At 43.4% G+C, this 23,527-nt stretch overlaps 1 protein-coding gene across 9 annotated transcripts in view; it reads left to right on the top strand.

Annotated features, from left to right (window-relative positions):
* The first annotated feature begins 1,126 nt into the window (after nucleotides 1-1,126).
* Nucleotides 1,127-23,527, top strand: part of LOC118372004 (tumor protein D54-like) — a 48,900-nt gene continuing 26,499 nt past the window's right edge. For 3 of the 9 annotated variants that reach the window (XM_052481320.1, XM_052481321.1, XM_052481322.1), the window contains exons 1-4: nucleotides 1,127-1,377; nucleotides 11,690-11,892; nucleotides 12,121-12,269; nucleotides 21,266-21,313. In XM_052481320.1, the coding sequence (XP_052337280.1) occupies nucleotides 1,362-1,377; nucleotides 11,690-11,892; nucleotides 12,121-12,269; nucleotides 21,266-21,313 (416 nt within the window). In that variant the 5' untranslated portion in view covers nucleotides 1,127-1,361. The remainder of the gene's footprint in view (nucleotides 1,378-11,689; nucleotides 11,893-12,120; nucleotides 12,270-21,265; nucleotides 21,314-23,527) is intronic. The other 6 variants (XM_052481324.1, XM_052481325.1, XM_035757695.2 and 3 more) reach the window with 4 other exon arrangements.

The following is a 23,527-nucleotide window of genomic DNA, read 5'->3' on the forward strand; positions in this document are numbered from 1 at the left end:
TGGTTAACTAGTTGAACTGGTAAGCTCGGTAGTGAATAACTGGTTAACTAGTTGAACTGGTAAGCTCGGTAGTGAATAACTGGTTAACTAGTTGAACTGGTAAGCTCGGTAGTGAATAACTGGTTAACTAGTTGACCTGGTAAGCTCGGTAGTGAATAACTGGTTAACTAGTTGACCTGGTAAGCCCGGTAGTGAATAACTGGTTAACTAGTTGAACTGGTAAGCCCGGTAGTGAATAACTGGTTAACTAGTTGAACTGGTAAACTCTGTAGCTAGTAAGGAAACCTGAGTTTAGAGAAGGAACTGTACCGCCCTCAACCGAGGTAGTTGTGTTGTGATCAAAATGATGAGCCTGTTTTCAGATTTACCTGATGATATAAAATAGGTCTTGATGTAATAATGACAATCGACTTATTACTCAAGAATAACTTGGCTTGGAAAGAATTGTAGATACATGTCACTGTAGGTACGGTATATACCTGAGCACACAGTATTTTCAAGTCTTTCAGAGCTCTCTGTCTCTCTGTCTCTCTGTCTCTCTCTCTCTCTCTCTCTCTCTGTGTGTCGGCTGTAAAATCGGGGCAGGAGAGACGCTTTGACAACGCCATCCACTGACGCCGGAAAAGGCACATGCTGGAAGTTCATCATCGAGCAAAAATGTATGAAAAATAAAATAAAAAAATAGGCAATTTTTAAAAATATTTTTTAAGTCTTAATTTATGGTAAGATACAGGGTTTTTACTGTTAAGCTTAAAATAAGATAGCGAAGTAGAAATAGGCGGGGTTTGTGACTGGTATCTAACACTTTTCACGCCACTTTCGATACAGAAGTGACTTTTTCGTAGCAGGTGAGGAGACTGATGTTAAGGTTAGCGAAAATGCTCTTAAAATCATGAAAATCACTTCTCATCGAAATGGCGTGAAAAGAGTGTGTCCATTTATTGGTGTGAGTAGGTAGTATTTAGGGTGTATTCATTACGCAGATTCTACATAAACCGTTTCCTCTAAACGGATAAAAACGTTTTTGCAACGAAAATAAGAGTTTCTATTGGACACATTCAGATAGATCCCGTTCTTATTATAGCGGTAGGGCCCGTCCCCGTTTGGTTCTTAAACGGTAAACGGTTTCCGGTGCGAGACGTAATGAATACACCCCTTGTTCAGTGTACGTCTCCCTCGACGTGTTTTGTTATTGTGGAATCCTGTCAAACACACGGAGAGGCTCAAAGGTTTCAATTGATTGAGTGGACGGCGCTGTGCTTAGCCACCTTTTAAAATTATATATAATCTAACTTACATATTTATTTTTGTTTGTTGCTATAAAGCTCCCCCCCAAAAAAAACTCCGCTCAATTCGACGCCATGGACGTTGGTCAAGGTAACGTTTATTACTGACATGTAAATTGTTGTTGAATATGAGACATGTTTGGCCTAACGTTGGTTGATATATGTGTTTGTGATGGTGCACACTGTAGCTATGAATGCAACTTGGGGCCCGACGCAGCAACACAGCCGTTCTGGAAAATGGGGGACCGGAGAGAGACGTGTTACTATGATGACATTTCTTTTGTTGAAACCTTTTTCAATTAACACGGTTTACTCCTTTTTTTTTTTAGATATTGTTTTTTAAAATATTTTTTTATCTTACAAAAAAATTAATTAACGATATTTGTGCTTTTTAATAGCGTATATATATATTTTTTTGTATACAAAGGCTAGTTAGCTAGTACGCTATTTAGCTCTCACAAGCTAACGTTAGCTGGTAAGGCACGGTGCTACTTGGGATCCTTGGGACGTCCCCACAATAACAACTAGTCCAGGGGTGTCAATCTCATTCCATGGAGGGCCCTGTGTAGTAGGCATGTCCCCTCCCCCCTTTCAATTAAGACCTAGACAACCAGATGAGGGGACTTCTTTTAATTAGTGACCTTTTTTAAATGAATTAATCAAGTAGAAGGGATGACCGAAAACCCCGCAGACACTTGGACCCTCTGTGGAATGAGTTTGCCCGTCCCCTATAATAACCCTTTGTGTTTACCATTTAGACATGTAAACTTCAAGCGACGTAACGTTGACACCCGTTGGGACGTCCCAATGAGCCAAGGTTGCAGGGACCAGCCAAGAACTCACCCAGGTAGCTTATTAGTCTGCCAGCTCAAGTTTAGTTGACAGTGACGCATCTACTAGTGATTGGCAGTCCGCGAACGCTAAGGTATTTTTAAACAACTCTTTTTACTGACTCGATATGTTTTTCTTTACTATTTTTATGAACTTCACTGAGGAGAATGTTCCTCCCATTCCTCCACTCACATTAACCTATTAAAAACAGTACTGGACCAATTAGATATTTTTTTTTAAATTTAACTAGGCAAGTCGGTTAAGAACTAATTCTGATTTACAATGACGGCCTACCGGGGAACAGTGGGGTTCACTTCTGTGATCAGGAGAAGAACGACACATTTTTTAAAACCTCATCAGCTCGGGGATTCAATCCACCAACCTTTCGGTTCCTGGACCAACGCTCTAACCACTCGAACCACTAGGCTACCTGCTGCCCCATAGGCTATAGGCCCAATACATTATCACTGCATGTTGGCTGTGCTTGAATTGCCCTGCCAATGCTATTCTTCTCAGACCATATAGAAATTATATTTCAACGTGTTAGGTACGTGATCACACGGGTAATAGAACGAGTTATATCAAAATGTGGCTTTTTAAAAATGTTTACTGGACTGATGACCTGCACCTGATGATCAGGCTTAGAGGAGGGAGTAACGGAGAGGCTGTTCCGTTCTCCCTCCCTCCCCTCCGCTGAGAAAATGGAACAATGTCTTCCCAGTTGATGGTGAAACTCAAGTCGCACTGCATTGTTTTCTGCCTGATGCACCAATTCATGTGGTTAATTGGAGACGCACTGCTAATAATAATAACAATGCAAGCTAATCCAAAAACACTTTGCTATATATATATATGAGATAGATAGCATTCATTCATTCATTGCAGCTGCAGTGCTGTTCGTAGCACATTTTATGGCTTAGAAAAGTGTTTTCTAATGTGTTGACAGTTCAACTTACTCAAATACAGCAGCTCTTTGCTTTCTTTGTTGATTTTTTTTAAATCTCACAGTATCAACTTTCCTGTGTGCTCAAGGTTTCTTTTTTTTACAGTCCTATGGCTCGAAGGTAACTCTGCAGACACTGTGATCTGAGCTATCTGATTGGCCTTGTGGTCGGCTTGTAGGTGCACTTGATTTGCTCTCTGGACCTGCCATGTAGGCAGAGTTCTACCATCAGACACGTGAAATTTGTTCAAAATGGGAACGCTTTGCCTTCCCGGCGCTAGGGCTGCTGAATCAAGTGCACCTAAAGCCATCAGCGCTAGGGCTGCTGAATCAAGTGCACCTAAAGCGATCAGCGCTAGGGCTGCTGAATCAAGTGCACCTAAAGCCATCAGCACTAGGGCTGCTGAATCAAGTGCACCTAAAGCCATCAGCACTAGGGCTGCTGAATCAAGTGCACCTAAAGCCATCAGCACTAGGGCTGCTGAATCAAGTGCACCTAAAGCCATCAGCACTAGGGCTGCTGAATCAAGTGCACCTAAAGCCATCAGCGCTAGGGCTGCTGAATCAAGTGCACCTAAAGCCATCAGCACTAGGGCTGCTGAATCAAGTGCACCTAAAGCGATCAGCGCTAGGGCTGCTGAATCAAGTGCACCTAAAGCGATCAGCGCTAGGGCTGCTGAATCAAGTGCACCTAAAGCCATCAGCACTAGGGCTGCTGAATCAAGTGCACCTAAAGCCATCAGCACAAAAATAGGAATGCAAGGCTTATCATTGTTTATAGAAATGTTTGGTGATCGACTAGGAATGCCTTGGGAGGTCGACCGCGATCGGCTGGTTGGTGACCACGGAGTTAGAGTTTAATGGCTGTGATGGGAGAACTGAGGATGGATCAACAACATTGTAGTTACTCCACAATACTAACCTAATTGACTTAGTGAAAAGAAGGAAGCCTGTACAGAATAAAAATATTCCAAAACATGCATCCTGTTTGCAACAAGTCACTAAAGTAAAACTGCAAAAAAATTGACTAAGCAATTAACTTGTTCTCCTGAACACAGTGTTATGGGGCAAATACAACATATTACTGAGTACCCCTCTCCATATTTTCAAGCATAGTGGTGGCTGCAGCATGTTATGGGTATGCTTGTAATTGTTAAGGACTGGGGAGTTTATGGATACAAACATTTTTTTAATGAAGCAAACCACAGGCAAAATCCTAGAGTAAAACCTGGTTGTCTGCTTTCCACCAGACTCTGGGAGACAAATTGACATTTCAGCAGGAAAATAACCTAAAACAGAAGACCAAATGTACACTGGAGTTGGTTACCAAGACAACGTTGAGTGTTCCCGAGTGGCCTAGTTATAGATTCGGACTTAAATTGGCTTGAAAAGCTACGACAAGACTTGGAAAAGGGCTGTTTAGCAATGATCAACATCTTTTTGACAGAGCTTGAGGAATAAATGTTTTTTTTTTTTTTTTTTAAGAGCAATGTGCAAATATTGTACAATCCCAGTGTGCAACTCTCTTACAGACAGAAGGACTCTGTTGTAATCGCTGCCTACGGGCGTTCTAACAACATGTATTGACTCAGGGGTGGGAAATACTTATGTAAATTAGATTTCTGTATTTAATTTACAAAAAATGTTGCTGCAATTTCTAACGTGTGTGTGTGTGTGTGTGTGTGTGTGTGTGTGTGTGTGTGTGTGTGGCAACAACAAAAACATATTTTAATCCATTTAGAATTTGGGCTGTCCCAAAAATGTGGAGTAAGTCGAGGGGCAGGAATACGTTCTGAAGGCACACTGTAGCTAGCTACCTGAGAAATGTGCAGTTGTGCTGTGAATTCTAGCAGCCACCGTCCTTATGAATATGTATGATGTAATCATCGTGCCGGCCAATCAAGATGCCAACTGAGCTCAACCTGCCGAAGACAGACAAACGATAAAGAACTAGGACCGGATGCCAGGGCAGGGCCTCTTCTCGCCCTGCCCTGGATACTGTAGCTACTCGTTACGGTTGATAGGACGTGATTAGGGTCACATGCGTTCATCCTCAAACGTGCTACAATGTGGCATCGAGTCAAGTGGGGAGTGGAGGCAGGAAGCCTCGTGGTTAGAGCGTTGGGCCAGTAACCGAAAGGTTGCTAGATCATATCCCCCGAGCTGACAAGGTACAAATCTGTCATTCTTCCACTGAACAAGGCAGTTAACCCCACTGTTCCTAGGCTCTCATTTGAAAATAACTATTTGTTCTTAACTGACTTGCCTAGTTAAATAAAATAAATAAAGCGGGCTTGGTCTCAAATGTCTAGACTACAGACATCTCATTTCAGTGTGTAACTAGGTTACTCTGTTAGCCAGCTATATAATTGCTTCATGTTGACCCCGTGGTGATCTATTAAACACGAAGAGGTGTTGTACAGTACTACAACATGTCTTACCTAGGGCCGGGACGATGCCTGAATCACCGTACTCGTTAGTCTGAAACTATAACTAGGCCACTCGGGAACGCTCAACGTTGTCTTGGTAACAGAACAATATTCTGCTTTTTGGAGTCACGCAATGATATGGTGTGTGTTTGGTCCTCCCACTACGACGCGGGGAAACCATGCAGTTTATTAGGCTACGAAGTTTATTAGGCTGTGAACGGACCCAAGGTCCACTGTCACTCGGGAGCCAGTGTCCGAGACATCGACTCCCTCGTGCCCATGGTTCTGGCCAACTACTGTGATATTGACACCATCGTCACACACAACCTTTGCTTTAGGTGATCAGAGGGAGGACTACAAAATGTTTTTTTTTTAAAGACCCTCGCTAGCGCAGCGAAGAGAATTACTTTTTATATTTATTAATTCTGTTACTTTTAGATATGTGGGAATTGTTAGATATTACTGCACTGTTGGAGCCAGGAACATTTAGTTAGATATTACTGCACTGTTGGAGCTAGGAACATTTAGGTAGATATTACTGCACTGTTGGAGCTAGGAACATTTAGTTAGATTTTACTGCACTGTTGGAGCTAGGAACATTTAGTTAGATATTACTGCACTGTTGGAGCTAGGAACATTTAGTTAGATATTACTGCACTGTTGGAGCTAGGAACACAAGCATTTAGTTAGATATTACTGCACTGTTGGAGCTAGGAACACAAGCATTTAGTTAGATATTACTGCACTGTTGGAGCGAGGAACACCAGCATTTCCAGACACCCGCAATAACATCTGCTGAATATGTGTATGTGACCAATACAATTTGATTAAATGTTGAATTACCTCTGAGCCCCACCCCTCCCTTGATATTGAAGAGTTTCGGGAACATTTCAACCGCCTCGTTGCCCTAAACGAATGAAGAAACGATGTGTTGACAGTAATGTCTGCTTTTGTGACACTTTTTTAAAAAACAATTTGCTGTGGCACATTTTTAAAAGAGACGGCCTTCACCCTGACCACAGGGGTTCCAGGATTATATCTAGCAACATTGCAAACTGTTTGACTGACAATCCAATATGGAGGGTGTTAGGAGATAGATGGGAGGGGTTGAATGGAGCTGAAGGGACTGGATGGTGTTGAGAGACAGATGGGAGGGGTTGAATGGAGCTGAAGGGACTGGATGGTGTTGAGAGAGAGATGGGAGGGGTTGAATGGAGCTGAAGGGACTGGATGGTGTTGAGAGATAGATGGGAGGGGTTGAATGGAGCTGAAGGGACTGGATGGTGTTGAGAGAGAGAGATGGGAGGGGTTGAATGGAGCTGAAGGGACTGGATGGTGTTGAGAGAGAGATGGGAGGGGTTGAATGGAGCTGAAGGGACTGGATGGTGTTAAGAGAGAGATGGGAGGGGTTGAATGGAGCTGAAGGGTGGGACCTAACAAGATAACAAATGAAAAACATACCGAGTCTGTAAAATATATATATATATATATATTGGTTCAGAACTTTTGTGAAATAGCACAGTTGCAAATAGAAATCAAACTGGATGGACATCAGAAATAGAGGAAGGACTAAAAACAAACTAAATGTAACTATTGTAAAATAGATTGTGTCTGTAAAAATGTGTTTAAAGATGTATAAACTGAAGGTAGAAGCCCATGTGTTATTGTTCATTAGTTTACTCCAATTAGGGGGAGGGGTGGTAGGGTTTGGGGAATAATTAAGAAAGGTATATTAAAAGTATATGTGTGTGTGTGTGTGTGTGTGTAATGTAACCATGTGTGTTTGTATATAATGTATGTATGTATGTATGGTAATGTAATGTGTGTATATAACCATGTGTGTTTGTATATAATATATGTATGTATGATTGGAAATGATGCAGACAATTACATATGATGGAAGCGAGACAATCTATCTGCAATATTAAAGCTGATCCACCCCTCTAAAACCAAAATAAACTGACTGATTTGGGTCTGGTATTGCTCCTCTGTCATTGGCTGATGAGGACATGGAAACATGGTATGTCCCGTAGTGCAGTTAAATGTTAGAGGAGGTCTTTTAACTCTCCTGATTTTAACTTTGTAAATCTAGCAGCTATCCGTGTCAAGATTGGGTTATTTAATTTTAATTTAACTAGGCAAGTCAGTTAAGAACAAATTCTTATTTTCAATGACGGCCTAGGAACAGTGGGTTAACTGCCTTGTTCAGGGGCAGAATGACAGATTTGTACCTTGTCAGCTCGGGGATTTGATCTTGCAACCTTTCGGTAACTAGTCTCTCGCTCTAACCACTAGGCTACCCTGCCGCCTCTACACTCTAACCACTAGGCTACCCTGCCGCCTCTACACTCTAACCACTAGGCTACCCTGCCGCCTCTACGCTCTAACCACTAGGCTACCCTGCCTCCTCTACGCTCTAACCACTAGGCTGCCCTGCCGCCTCTACGCTCTAACCACTAGGCTTGCCCTGCCGCCTCTACGCTCTAACCAATAGGCTACCCTGCCTCCTCTACACTCTAACCACTAGGCTACCCTGCCGCCTCTACACTCTAACCACTAGGCTACCCTGCCGCCTCTACGCTCTAACCACTAGGCTACCCTGCCTCCTCTACGCTCTAACCACTAGGCTGCCCTGCCGCCTCTACGCTCTAACCACTAGGCTACCCTGCCGCCTCTACACTCTAACCACTAGGGCTTATTATTCTTGGAGAACATTCATTCATGATGTTCTAGCTGGGGAGTTTCTTAACCTGTCAGAATCCTTTAACTTTGTACCCCCCCTTACGGTTCTGCTACTCTGTTTATTAGCCATGCATAGTTACTGTACCTCTACCTACATGTACATATTACCTCGACTAACCTTTGCCCCCGAACATTGACTCTGTACCGGTACCCCCTGTATATAGCCTCCACATTGACTCTGTACCGGTAACCCCTGTATATAGCCTCCACATTGACTCTGTACCGGTACCTCCTGTATATAGCCTCCACATTGACTCTGTACCGGTACCTCCTGTATATAGCCTCCACATTGACTCTGTACCGGTACCTCCTGTATATAGCCTCCACATTGACTCTGTACCGGTACCTCCTGTATATAGCCTCCACATTGACTCTGTACCGGTACCTCCTGTATATAGCCTCCACATTGACTCTGTACCGGTACCTCCTGTATATAGCCTCCACATTGACTGTACCGTAATACCCTGTATATAGCCTCCACATTTACTCTGTACCGTAAAACCCTGTATATAGCCTCCACATTGACTCTGTACCGTAATACCCTGTATACAGCCTCCACATTGACTCTGTACCGTAATACCCTGTATATAGCCTCCACATTGACTCTGTACCGTAATACCCTGTATATAGCCTCCACATTGACTCTGTACCGTAATACCCTGTATATAGCCTCCACCTTGACTCTGTACCGGTACCTCCTGTATATAGCCTCCACATTGACTCTGTACCGTAATACCCTGTATATAGCCTCCACATTGACTCTGTACCGTAAAACCCTGTATATAGCCTCCACATTGACTCTGTACCGTAATACCCTGTATACAGCCTCCACATTGACTCTGTACCGTAATACCCTGTATATAGCCTCCACATTGACTCTGTACCGTAATACCCTGTATATAGCCTCCACATTGACTCTGTACCGTAATACCCTGTATATAGCCTCCACATTGACTCTGTACCGTAATACCCTGTATATAGCCTCCACATTGACTCTGTACCGTAATACCCTGTATATAGCCTCCACATTGACTCTGTACCGTAATACCCTGTATATAGCCTCCACATTGACTCTGTACCGTAATACCCTGTATATAGCCTCCACATTGACTCTGTACCGTAATACCCTGTATATAGCCTCCACATTGACTCTGTACCGTAATACCCTGTATATAGCCTCCACATTGACTCTGTACCGTAACACCTTGTATAAAGCTTCCACATTGACTCTGTACCGTAATACCCTGTATATAGCCACGCTATTGTTATTTTCCTGCTGCTCTTTAATGATTTAAGATAAGCATTTCACCGAAGTCTACACCTGTTGTATTTGGTGCATGTGACCATACTCTTAATCTTGTCCTGTGTGTCTGAATATGGAGAATTTGGAAACTATTGATGTCTCAGTATTTTTAATGCTTTCTTCCCCGCCTCCTAATTCAAATCATTAAAATAAATCTGTCTGTTAGTAAATGGTTTTTCCATCCCACTGATTCTGTAGTCTTGTCTTCACACAGATGACTTGGTGAATGGTTTTTAATGACCTATGTCAAGATTACTTTAGAATATCCATAATACATTGTCTGCCTGTACCTGATTTTTATTTTAAATGACCACACTCGCTCTTTAAAAAAAAAAAAGTTAACTTAGACTAAATGACAGCGACATGCTCGCATCCCCCATCATCTCTGCCAATAGTTTTTACGATTCTTTACAGGAGATATAGAAAATATTAGATCCCAAAACTGACAGTAGTTGGCTCCATTACCAGCATTTCTGGTCAGGAGGCGCTTGAGGCAACTACTTTGACAGTTTGCGGCTTCCTTTTTGCACATTGGAGCAAATATCCTTTCGAGTTCCTCCTTGATATGTTTCCTCACATGAAGACCTTCTCCTGCCCCTTGGGCGTGGTCCCTACTTGACTCCTGTTGGCCCTAACATTCTGTCTATTGTAAATAGTTCCCTGTTGGCCCTAACATTCTGTCTATTGTAAATAGTTCCCTGTTGGCCCTAACATTCTGTCTATTGTAAATAGTTCCCCGTTGGCCCTAACATTCTGTCTATTGTAAATAGTTCCCTGTTGGCCCTAACATTCTGTCTATTGTAAATAGTTCCCCGTTGGCCCTAACATTCTGTCTATTGTAAATAGTTCCCCGTTGGCCCTAACATTCTGTCTATTGTAAATAGTTCCCTGTTGGCCAGTAACATTCTGTCTATTGTAAATAGTTCCCTGTTGGCCCTAACATTCTGTCTATTGTAAATAGTTCCCTGTTGGCCAGTAACATTCTGTCTCTGTTCCAACCTCTCATTTTATAAAGCCCGATCTAGACCACTCTTGACTAAATAATTATAGACCTTTCTCTATCTATCTACATTAAAAATACGATCTAAGATTTTGGAAAAAGTTGTTTTCAAGAAATTTGAGTATGAACAACTTATTTGGAAACCTCCAGTCGGGCTTCTGCCCACTTCACAGCACGAAAACGACTTTATTGAAAATCCGTAATGACCTTCTGTTGGCTGACGGTGAATGCTCTATCCTAGTTCATTTGGATCTCAGTTCTGTGTTTGATCATAGCATCCTTGTTGACTGGCTGGAGAGGTGGGTGGGAGTCTCCGGCGGTGCCCTCGACTGGTTCAGCTCATATCTTTTGTGGCAGATGTTTCTCAGTGAGAATGGGTGTTTCCGTATCGTCCCCGGCACCTATTCACTATGGTGTCCCCTCGGGTCAATTCTGAGACCAATCCCCCCCCTCCCCATGTATATCCTCTCCCTTGGTGACATCATTCGCAGCTTTCAGTTTCGCTGCTATGCAGATGAGACACAGCTCTATTGACAAAGACCCAGTGACCAAGCTAGCGCAGTGACCAAGCTAGCGCAGTGACCAAGCTAGCGCAGTGACCCGTCACCAGTGTCTTGCTGACAACCAAATGTTGAATGTCTGACAATTTTGTATTTTATTTTTTTTATAATTAAATTTTAAAAATTCAGCTCAATGATCTGTGGTGGTTCTATTTGACAGCCTGACGTGCTGGAACTCAGATTGTAAATAACCTCTGTTCATTTGTCCACAAATCTCCCTACGAGCCAGGATGCAGCCAGAGATTCTCTGGCAGGGCACTGTTGACCATTCCAAGGTCTTTAGGTTGATGGCGAAAAGGAGGCGTGGCTTTAGGACCCCTGGACTTAGTAGGAGTGGTCTGCCAGAGGAGATCAGTGCTGATCGTTGCTGAAGAGACACTTTTTTTTAAACATTTATTTTTTATGAAGATGCTTTGCATATCTGTTTTTAATTAGCTATCCTTTTGTTTACCTATTTTTGTTAGCACTTTTATTTGATGTGAAGCACTTTTGTTACTTGTATTGAAAAGCGCTGTATCAATAAAGTTTATTATTATTATTACTGTAGATGACACTAACACATCAATTCAAGGCCTTCTACTCTCTCTCAACTCAGCATGCCCCCCTGCCCCCACTCTCTCTCTTGACCCAGACATCAACCTGAACTCTCCCAACAAGGGCCTGGGCCCTGCAGGAGGAGCAGACCCTCGGACTGATGTCCCCGTGGAGTGCGGAGCCGTGGGGGTATCCTCCATCAACACGCTACCCCCGGGGCTCACAGAGGAGGAGGCTGAGGAGATCCGCTCCGAGCTCGTCAAGGTATGGTTCTGTCTGCCGGTGTCTGTCGGCTGGAATCAATATAGGCCGCGTGTTCTGTCTGTTGTCCCTGTGCTCTAATCTGATCACAACCCTTTTTGACTGAGTTTGATTTACTAATAATCGGTCCCACGGACATTTGAGTGGAACCTTTTTGTTTCAGACAAGGGTAATGTTCATAACTAGGTTTGGCCCAGCCAGTGGTTGACCGCTCTGGTGTGTTGCTGTCAGGTGGAAGAGGAGATCAGCACCCTGAGACAGGTGCTCCTGGCCAAAGAGAAGCATTCTGCTGAGCTAAAGAGGAAGCTGGGGCTGAGCCCCCTCAACGAGCTCAAACAGAACCTCACCAAGGGATGGCAGGATGTCCAGACCTCTAATGCGTAAGTAGAAGAAGATCCTTTAAAAATTTGAGACCTTACATTTAAAAAAAAAAATGTATCTGTAATATTCTTCTTCTTAGGTTGTTAAAATAACATCAAGTTATCGCTTGCAGTAACGTCAGGCAATCGATTGTTCTAGACGCTCTCTGCTGTTCCGTTCTATCCTTCTGGCCTGGTCAGGGCTTTTAGTAGTGGCCCTGTGAGTGCGGGCCCCCTGTGATCCGTAGGCTTTTACAATCACGTCCGTCTACTTCGACCCCTGACCCTACTCAAATATTCCTTTTGCCGTTTATGATGACTCGTTCTGTAACTCAACTGTAAGTTCAACGTTCAAACGGCCCCGTTGCGTTTTATATAAGTAGCATGATTCAAATCAAAATGTTATTGGTCACATATACACATGGTTAGCAGATGTTAATGCGAGTGTAGCGGGAAAAAATGCTTGTGCTTCTAGTTATATTCTAGCATATCATCGTAGCATCTTTTAGATTTTGAGTGAAGAAGCCATTTTAAATCGAGGCTTCTAAATTCTAAATCCTGTTTTCAGTCTTAAAATGCCACATATATTATCAAGTCAAAATAGAGGAAGCAAAAACCTTTTTATTTATTTTTTTGATGTTGATAGTGAAGGTGTATCAGTCAGCATCAGTGATTGAAGTTTCTGAAGTAGCCTTAGTTAATGGATTCTCTTCCTCCTCCTCAGATATAAATATTTAAATTAAGCTGATGTTTTTATCCAAAGAGACCTACAGTACAGTGAGTGCATACATTTAAAAAAATATATATATTTATTTTTTTGTATATGTGGAATTGAACCCACAACCTTTTAGCGTTGCTAGCATCATGCTCTACCAACAGAGGACTCGCCAGATATATCTTAGCACGACAAAACCTAAGCATACTGAATGCCTGATTTCTACTGTCGTGCTGGCCAGGCTACGTTTCTGGAGCCAATCTGGAAAGTTAGTGCTGAGCGATTTTAGTGCTTTTTTTTAATGTTCAGTTAATATATATTAATTATAATCATGGCTCTCTCTGTCTTTTGCTCTCTCTGTCTTTTGCTCTCTCTGTCTTTTGCTCTCTCTGTCTTTTGCTCTCTCTGTCTTTTGCTCTCTCTCTGTCTTTTGCTCTCTCTGTCTTTTGCTCTCTCTGTCTTTTGCTCTCTCTGTCTTTTGCTCTCTCTGTCTTTTGCTCTCTCTGTCTTTCGCTCTCTCTGTCTTTCGCTCTCTCTGTCTTTCGCTCTCTGCCATGCTTTAACGTGCCAATGTTGGTTTGCCAAATAGTTGCTGTCTATCCTCGACTAACCCCGTATAGTCCCTTCTGTCAGACTAGATCTCTTCTGCTTGGGGAAACTTCAAAGCCTGCTGTGTGAGACTGGGGAAATGGCTTGTTGTACTCCACTGAGGGAGCTCAAGCTCTAGATCCATCTCTTTTCCCTTTTGGATGGGTGGCTAACTGGCAATGACTCTCTGTCTCTCTTCTTCTATCACTTCCTGTTTCCCTGTGCTGTATTTCCTGTTAACACCCAGGATGTCACCTTGCTTTAAGGTGACATCCTCATTCCCACTTCCTCTGAACCAACAACTTAATATCTCTGATAGTTTTATAACTAGGTTTGGTCGCTCTCCCTATGTTCATAACATCCTTCTCTCGTCCTGGTATTGAAGGTATTACTGGCTTAGTACACGAGGGGGCGCCAAAAACAACCCAAATGCCCACTGGGTGTTAATTATCAGAATGCAGAAACAAAATTTAACACGAGTAATGGCAAATTTACATGAAGGCTGCTAGATAAATATGCCAACGACCGCAAACTAAAATAAACAAATTGCAAAAACAGGAAATCCCATCTATATATATAGGTATGAGTTACCGAATGTAATTTGTGGTGAGTTTGGACATTTACAAGCAAATGTGAACGAGAGACATTGTGCAAATGAACAACGTTTTGAAGCACGCTTGTCTGAAGGAAGAACAGCAGTGGCTCTGGAGCAGCATGTGAACACACTGTCTGTGTGGAGTCTGGAGTCGCTAGGGCAACGGGCCTACCTGCGCTACTCTGAGAATGGGAGGGGGGAGGCCGAGAAGGGAGAGGAGAGAAAAACGCAAAGAAATCAAGATGGTGGCAGCTGTACAAATAACTCATCCAAAGGACTTTGACTTCTCAGACACGGCAGCAAGTTACCACTGATGCCCAGTCACCTTATTTTAAATTCAGCAACGTAACACGACACCTTATGTTTAAGTTGCTAGTTAACACAGAATTCCATTTTTTATTTTTTTAACAGCATAGAAATATCTTGCTGTGTTTTTGTAAACGTAGATTTAAAATGCTTATTGTAATTTCTGCTTGGCATCAGACTAATTTTGTGCTTCGGTTGCACTTCTCCACTTGGATGAGAATTCACCAAAAGGCATTCTACCAGCAGAGAACACTCTGATGTGGAGCTACTGTTCTCCATCATTCTATCAGCAGAGAACACTCTGATGTGGAGCTACTGTTCTCCATCATTCTATCAGAAGGAGCTACTGTTCTCCATCATGCTATCAGCAGAGAACACTCTGATGTGGAGCTACTGTTCTCCATCATTCTATCAGCAGAGAACACTCTGATGTGGAGCTACTGTTCTCCATCATTCTATCAGAAGGAGCTACTGTTCTCCATCATGCTATCAGCAGAGAACACTCTGATGTGGAGCTACTGTTCTCCATCATTCTATCAGCAGAGAACACTCTGATGTGGAGCTACTGTTCTCCATCATTCTACCAGCAGAGAACACTCTGATGTGGAGCTACTGTTCTCCATCATTCTACCAGCAGAGAACACTCTGATGTGGAGCTACTGTTCTCCATCATTCTACCAGCAGAGAACACTCTGATGTGGAGCTACTGTTCTCCATCATTCTACCAGCAGAGAACACTCTGATGTGGAGCTACTGTTCTCCATCATTCTACCAGCAGAGAACACTCTGATGTGGAGCTACTGTTCTCCATCATTCTACCAGCAGAGAACACTCTGATGTGGAGCTACTGTTCTCCATCATTCTACCAGCAGAGAACACTCTGATGTGGAGCTACTGTTCTCCATCATTCTATCAGCAGACAGCACTCTGATGTGGAGCTACTGTTCTCCATCATTCTATCAGCAGAGAACACTCTGATGTGGAGCTACTGTTCTCCATCATTCTACCAGCAGACAGCACTCTGATGTGGAGCTACTGTTCTCCATCATTCTATCAGCAGACAGCACTCTGATGTGGAGCTACTGTTCTCCATCATTCTATCAGCAGAGAACACTCTGATGTGGAGCTACTGTTCTCCATCATTCTACCAGCAGAGAACACTCTGATGTGGAGCTACTGTTCTCCATCATTCTATCAGCAGACAGCACTCTGATGTGGAGCTACTGTTCTCCATCATTCTATCAGCAGAGAACACTCTGATGTGGAGCTACTGTTCTCCATCATTCTACCAGCAGACAGCACTCTGATGTGGAGCTACTGTTCTCCATCATTCTATCAGCAGACAGCACTCTGATGTGGAGCTACTGTTCTCCATCATTCTATCAGCAGACAGACTGATGTGGAGCTACTGTTCTCCATTCTATCAGCAGACAGCACTCTGATGGGGAGCTACTGTTCTCCATCATTCTATCAGCAGAGAACACTCTGATGTGGAGCTAATGTTCTCCATCATTCTATCAGAAGGAGCTACTGTTCTCCATCATGCTATCAGCAGAGAACACTCTGATGTGGAGCTACTGTTCTCCATCATTCTATCAGCAGAGAACACTCTGATGTGGAGCTACTGTTCTCCATCATTCTATCAGAAGGAGCTACTGTTCTCCATCATGCTATCAGCAGAGAACACTCTGTGGAGCTACTGTTCTCCATCATTCTATCAGCAGAGAACACTCTGATGTGGAGCTACTGTTCTCCATCATTCTACCAGCAGAGAACACTCTGATGTGGAGCTACTGTTCTCCATCATTCTACCAGCAGAGAACACTCTGATGTGGAGCTACTGTTCTCCATCATTCTACCAGCAGAGAACACTCTGATGTGGAGCTACTGTTCTCCATCATTCTACCAGCAGAGAACACTCTGATGTGGAGCTACTGTTCTCCATCATTCTACCAGCAGAGAACACTCTGATGTGGAGCTACTGTTCTCCATCATTCTACCAGCAGAGAACACTCTGATGTGGAGCTACTGTTCTCCATCATTCTATCAGCAGACAGACTGATGTGGAGCTACTGTTCTCCATTCTATCAGCAGACAGCACTCTGATGGGGAGCTACTGTTCTCCATCATTCTATCAGCAGAGAACACTCTGATGTGGAGCTACTGTTCTCCATCATTCTATCAGCAGAGAACACTCTGATGTGGAGCTACTGTTCTCCATCATTCTATCAGCAGAGAACACTCTGATGTGGAGCTACTGTTCTCCATCATTCTATCAGTAGACAGACTGATGTGGAGCTACTGTTCTCCATTATTCTATCAGCAGACAGTCTGATGTGGAGCTACTGTTCTCCATCATTCTATCAGCAGAGAACACTCTGATGTGGAGCTACTGTTCTCCATCATTCTATCAGCAGACAGACTGATGTGGAGCTACTGTTCTCCATCATTCTATCAGAAGGAGCTACTGTTTTTCAGTGTAACCAGACTACTTTTGGTAAAGATGCCAGATTAGGATGACATTGTTTCTATGATAAACATAAAAAAATATGATGTCCATGCATAATATTAGCTAAAACAAATATATAAAACTTGCTTTTTCATTGTAATCTCATTTACTTGTGTGACTGCCAGCCAAATAGTGTCACAAATGAAGCTGTTTTCTGACGAATGTGATCACTCTCTCTATTGAAGCAACAAAAAAAAACCACTTACTTTCAATATAAACCGCGACCCCCTGTCAATACACAGCTGGACTTCCATGTTCCCACTTTCTCCCGTTGTGCTATAGTTACAAACAAACACCCTGTTCTGGGGAACTACGATAAACTGCCATAATGTGGACCGGAGGAATAAAGAATTCTGTCTGGGGTTTTTTCTCCTAATGTATTGCACAAGTCGACTGCATGTATTTTTAGCTAAAATAGCTACAAATATAATAATGTATTGAGGATGTTGGAGAGAGAAAAAGCTTTTGCGTGGCTATTTCCATATAGCCAAGTATAGATTTCAAGCCTGCTCGGCAGCGTAGCCTAGTGGTTAGAGCGTTGGACTAGTAACCGGAAGGTTGCGAGTTCAAACCCCCGAGCTGACAAGGTACAAATCTGTCGTTCTGCCCCTGAACAGGCAGTTAACCCACTGTTCCCAGGCCGTCATTGAAAATAAGAATATGTTCTTAACTGACTTGCCTGGTTAAATAAAGGTAAAAAATATATATATATATATATATAAAAACTCCCTTCTGTTAGTTTGGCGGTTGATTTTTTTACGCTTAAAACGAGGGTAACTGGAATACATGGGGTAACGACGTTTTCCCCCTCTTTCACTATACATTTCATTATATCCTGCATCTGTGTGTTTTAAGGTAGTGAAACTACCACATCCACCGTTGCTGCAGAAAATGAAATTGTCCGAGGTGGCTGAAGGCCTACATGAAGACATGGTGCTTATTTGTCAGCTATCTTACACTGTCCTTTCAGCGCATAAATATAACACACACACACACACACACACACACAGAGAGAGCAGAGAGCAGAGTTTCTCCACCAGACAAACAGCACAGACCCACCACAGGATTGTGTGGGAGAGGAGAGGGGAGGATTGGAATGCGAGAGAGACTGAAAGAGAGCTGGACTGATAAACGACCATGGGCAGCGAGAGGGAGAGAAGGCGGTGGGCTGGTCCCCAAAAAACGGTTGTCTTGCTTGATCAGTCGCGTGACTCTGAGACGTCAGTCGCGTGACTCTGAGACGTCAGTCGCGTGGCCCGGGAGGCGTCAGTCGCGTGGCCCGGGAGGCGTCAGTCGCGTGGCCCGGGAGGCGTCAGTCGCGTGGCCCGGGAGGCGTCAGTCGCGTGGCCCGGGGGAGAGGGAGGCGTCAGTCGCGTGGCTCGGGGGAGAGGGTCACGCCAGTCGCGTGGCTCGGGGGAGAGGGTGACGTCAGTCGCGTGGCTCGGGGGAGAGGGTCACGCCAGTCGCGTGGCTCGGGGGAGAGGGTTACGTCAGTCACGTGGCCCGGGAGGCGTCAGTCGCGTGGCCCGGAGTGAGGATGTAGAATGAACGAGAGTGCCTGTGTAGGGATGACGCTATGGCTGTGATACGAGTATCAACAAATAATAAGAATAATTCATGGCAAAAAATGAAAACGTGAAACAGACTCGACTCTTTAGGTCTTTTTAAAACCTGCTGTATGTAAAATATTGTGTTCTATACCTTGGAAAATAAATGTTTTATTTCCAACATTAGGGCTTTGTCCTTAAACAAGTGAAATCCGCTTCGTGTTTTATTTCCAACATTAGGGTTTTGTCCTTAAACAAGTGAAATCCGTTTCGTGTTTTATTTCCAACATTAGGGCTTTGTCCTTAAACAAGTGAAATCCGTTTCGTGTTTTATTTCCAACATTAGGGCTTTGTCCTTAAACAAGTGAAATCCGTTTCGTGTTTTATTTCCAACATTAGGGCTTTGTCCTTAAACAAGTGAAATCCGCTTCGTGTTTTATTTCCAACATTAGGGTTTTGTCCTTAAACAAGTGAAATCCGTTTCGTGTTTTATTTCCAACATTAGGGCTTTGTCCTTAAACAAGTGAAATCCGCTTCGTGTTTTATTTCCAACATTAGGGTTTTGTCCTTAAACAAGTGAAATCCGCTTCGTGTTTTATTTCCAACATTAGGGTTTTGTCCTTACACAAGTGAAATCCGCTTCGTGTTTTATTTCCAACATTAGGGTTTTGTCCTTACACAAGTGAAATCCGCTTCGTGTTTTATTTCCAACATTAGGGTTTTGTCCTTAAACAAGTGAAATCCGCTTCGTGTTTTATTTCCAACATTAGGGCTTTGTCCTTAAACAAGTGAAATCCGCTTCGTGTTTTATTTCCAACATTAGGGCTTTGTCCTTAAACAAGTGAAATTCGCTTCGTGTTTTATTTCCAACATTAGGGCTTTGTCCTTAAACAAGTGAAATCCGCTTCGTGTTTTATTTCCAACATTAGGGTTTTGTCCTTAAACAAGTGAAATCCGCTTCGTGTTTTATTTCCAACATTAGGGCTTTGTCCTTAAACAAGTGAAATCCGCTTCGTGTTTTATTTCCAACATTAGGGCTTTGTCCTTAAACAAGTGAAATCCGCTTCGTGTTTTATTTCCAACATTAGGGCTTTGTCCTTAAACAAGTGAAATCCGCTTCGTGTTTTATTTCCAACATTAGGGTTTTGTCCTTACACAAGTGAAATCCGCTTCGTGTTTTATTTCCAACATTAGGGTTTTGTCCTTAAACAAGTGAAATCCGCTTCGTGTTTTTGTTTCTTTGCCACGATACAAACGAGTGTCGCCATACTGGTATGGTCCTGGGCCCTAGAAGACAGGTATTTTATTTGGTTTGTCTGTGTGTTGCGTGGGAGATCTCTTAATTGGGTCTAGACAGAATCATCAGTGTATCCGTGTTTTTACAGATGCATTAAAAAAAAGTCAATTTAAAAATTGTTTTTAGTCAGACTACAGCTACAATTTCCATTGTAGACAGCAGAACTAAAGCCTCATCCTCCTTTCCCATGCAGGTGACTGTACTGACAGGCATCTATCTATATATAGGAAGGTTGCGAGTTCAAACCCCCGAGCTGACAAGGTACAAATCTGTCGTTCTGCCCCTGAACAGGTAGTTAACCCACTGTTCCCAGGCCGTCATTGAAAATAAGAATGTGTTCTTAACTGACTTGCCTGGTTAAATAAAGGTAAAATTTAAAAAAAAATAATAATTAAAATATGTTTACATTACACTAACAATGATGTTCAGGCACTGTGTATGGTTTGTGCTCAACGAAGGACTAATCCAACAGGTTCTAATGCTTGACACATTTCGTCCATTTATGTTTATGAAAAGTATTACAAAGAGTTTATTTTTATTTTTTTTAAATCACTAAAAAACACAGATGTGACTGACAGCTACGTCCAAGCTTGAGGAAGGTGTTGTGTTGGGTCCTTGAATCAAATCAAATGAAATGAAATGTTATTTGTCACATACACATGGTTAGCAGATGTTAATGCGAGTGTAGCGAAATGCTTGTGCTTCTAGTTCCGACAATGCAGTAATAACCAACGAGTAATCTAACCTAACAATTCCACAACTACTGTCTTATACACAGTGTAAGGGGATAAAGAATATGTACATAAAGATATATGAATGAGTGATGGTACAGAGCAGCATAGGCAAGATACAGTAGATGGTATTGAGTGCAGTATATACATATGAGATGAGTATGTAGACAAAGTGGCATAGTTAAAGTGGCTAGTGATACATGTTAACCCTCTAACGCAGGGTTAACAAAACTCATGTGGCCTGGGTTGCTTTATTGCCCCCCCTCCCCCCAGCGCGACACAGCTGATTTTCAAATCATCAAAAGCTTGATGTCGTGTTTATTTGAATCAGCTGTGTAGCGCTGGACCCCAGGGACCGAGTTTTGAGAGAAACCCAGCTGTAATAAAACCGTAGAAATTCAGTATTCGACACTTCTGGAACTTTCCAAAGACTGATGCATTGTCGTAGGGTTACTATTGTTCAGTCAATGCACTATTCAAACAAATCAAAGTATTGTGGCATGTTTTTGGACTGTCTGTTATATTTGTGTGTGTGTGTGTTCTAGTTATGTAAACGTTTTTAAAGTCTCTAACTTGCTCTTTCCTTCCTCTGTAAGAAGTCAGTTAGTCATTTCATTGTCCTACTGTTTGTCCGTAGATATCTCACAGCGTCTGCTAAATGGCATATATTATTATATATTATATTATTATATATTATATTATTATATTATTCCTACTGTTTGTCCGTAGATATCTCACAGCGTCTGCAACTTTGGATGAAATTGCCAGATCTGAAGCGTGAGTTGATCTAATCTAATCTATTTTATTTTGCCTGAGTTGCATTTTGTTTCGGCAAGGGGGAGGGGCTTCTGACTGTTCATGCTGTTTGATTGGAGGGGGAGGGGCTTCTGACTGTTCATGCTGTTTCAGGGGGATCTGACTGTTCCTGCTGTTTGCCTGGAGGGGAGGGGCTTCTGACTGTTCATGCTGTTTGATTGGAGGGGGGGAGGGGCTTCTGACTGTTCATGCTGTTTGGCCTGGAGGGGGGAGGGGCTTCTGACTGTTCATGCTGTTTCGCCTGGAGGGGGGAGGGGCTTCTGACTGTTCATGCTGTTTGCCTGGAGGGGGAGGGGCTTCTGACTGTTCATGCTGTTTGCCTGGAGGGGAGGGGCTTCTGACTGTTCATGCTGTTTGATTGGAGGGGGAGGGGCTTCTGACTGTTCATGCTGTTTGATTGGAGGAGGGAGGGGCTTCTGACTGTTCATGCTGTTTGATTGGAGGGGAGGGGCTTCTGACTGTTCATGCTGTTTGATTGGAGGGGGGAGGGGCTTCTGACTGTTCATGCTGTTTGATTGGAGGGGAGGGGCTTCTGACTGTTTATGCTGTTTGATTGGAGGGGAGGGGCTTCTGACTGTTCATGCTGTTGCCTGGAGGGGAGGGGCTTCTGACTGCTCATGCTGTTTGCCCGGAGGGGGAGGGGCTTCTGACTGTTCATGCTGTTTGCCCGGAGGGGGAGGGGCTTCTGACTGTTCATGCTGTTTGATTGGAAGGGGAGGGGCTTCTGACTGTTTATGCTGTTTGCCTAGAGGGGGAGGGCTTCTGACTGTTCATGCTGTTTGCCTGGAGGGGGAGGGGCTTCTGACTGCTCATGCTGTTTCCCTGAGGGGGAGGGGCTTCTGACTGTTCATGCTGTTTCGCCTGGAGGGGGGAGGGGCTTCTGACTGTTCATGCTGTTTGCCTGGAGGGGGGAGGGGCTTCTGACTGTTCCTGCCTCTCTTCTGTTTGGCTGGTGGTATTTGGATGGCCCTGCACATGACCACCTTCACCTAAATCATGTGAGCTTGTGTGGGACAACAACAACAACAACAACAACAATGGTTATCGCTGTGGGTTATTTGAGAGGCTGGTTTTTAGTGCGACTGGGGTGCCTGCCCTCGTCTAGCTGAATGCACTTGCTTTTGTCTTGGTCATCACATCTCCTGGGGGGAACCTCTGACCCGCTGTACAAAGTGTAACAAGATGTCATTAATTGATTATCCACCAACTGCATAGTTTCTCCAACTGTCTTCTCAGTATTATCATACAGTTATCTATACCATTTTTGCATTGGTCAAGTCTGAATAGAAATCAATTTTCTGGGATAAAGACGAGAGGACTTAGACATACAGACTTGTGTACTGAACGGATAGCTAGTAAGACATGATTACTCGATCAGGGGTGACTTAACTTTTGATCACCTGCTTGTGCGAGGCCTGTACAGGGGTGGCACCAACACGCCTAACAGCCATCCTTTCAGAGGGCTGTGGTGGGCTTATAAAATGCTATGGGCAGGAATGTGTTCCGATCCGTTGTGGGACGTCTTGTTTAGAAGCCTGCGGTGGATGGTTCTATAAAGACTCCGTGTGGGATTTAAGCACAGTGTCTGGGTAGTTTTCTGCTTCAGGTTGGTACTGCAATACTAATGGGTCTAAATTCTTCTGTCCCAATTATTATTATTATTATTATTATTATTATTATTATTATTATTATTATAATTAAACATTTTCTGTTTAAAACATCTGAAATAAGTCTGAAATGCCCCGTTTGAAAGATCAGAGAAGTTTAAGCTGTTTTGTGCAATACCTGCTCTCTTTAACACTCCTCCTCACCCTACTGGGTTGGTAGTCCTCCTCACCCTACTGGGTTGGTAGTCCTCCTCACTCTACTGGGGGTTGGTAGTCCTCCTCACCCTACTGGGGTTGGTAGTCCTCCTCACTCTACTGTGGGTTGGTAGTCCTCCTCACCCTACTGGGTTGGTAGTCCTCCTCACCCTACTGGGGTTGGTAGTCCTCCTCACTCTACTGTGGGTTGGTAGTCCTCCTCACCCTTCTGGGGTTGGTAGTCCTCCTCACTCTACTGTGGGTTGGTAGTCCTCCTCACTCTACTGGGTTGGTAGTCCTCCTCACTCTACTGTGGGTTGGTAGTCCTCCTCACTCTACTGGGTTGGTAGTCCTCCTCACCCTACTGGGGTTG

The sequence above is a fragment of the Oncorhynchus keta genome, chromosome 27 (assembly GCF_023373465.1).
Source record: "Oncorhynchus keta strain PuntledgeMale-10-30-2019 chromosome 27, Oket_V2, whole genome shotgun sequence".
NCBI lineage: Eukaryota > Metazoa > Chordata > Actinopteri > Salmoniformes > Salmonidae > Oncorhynchus > Oncorhynchus keta.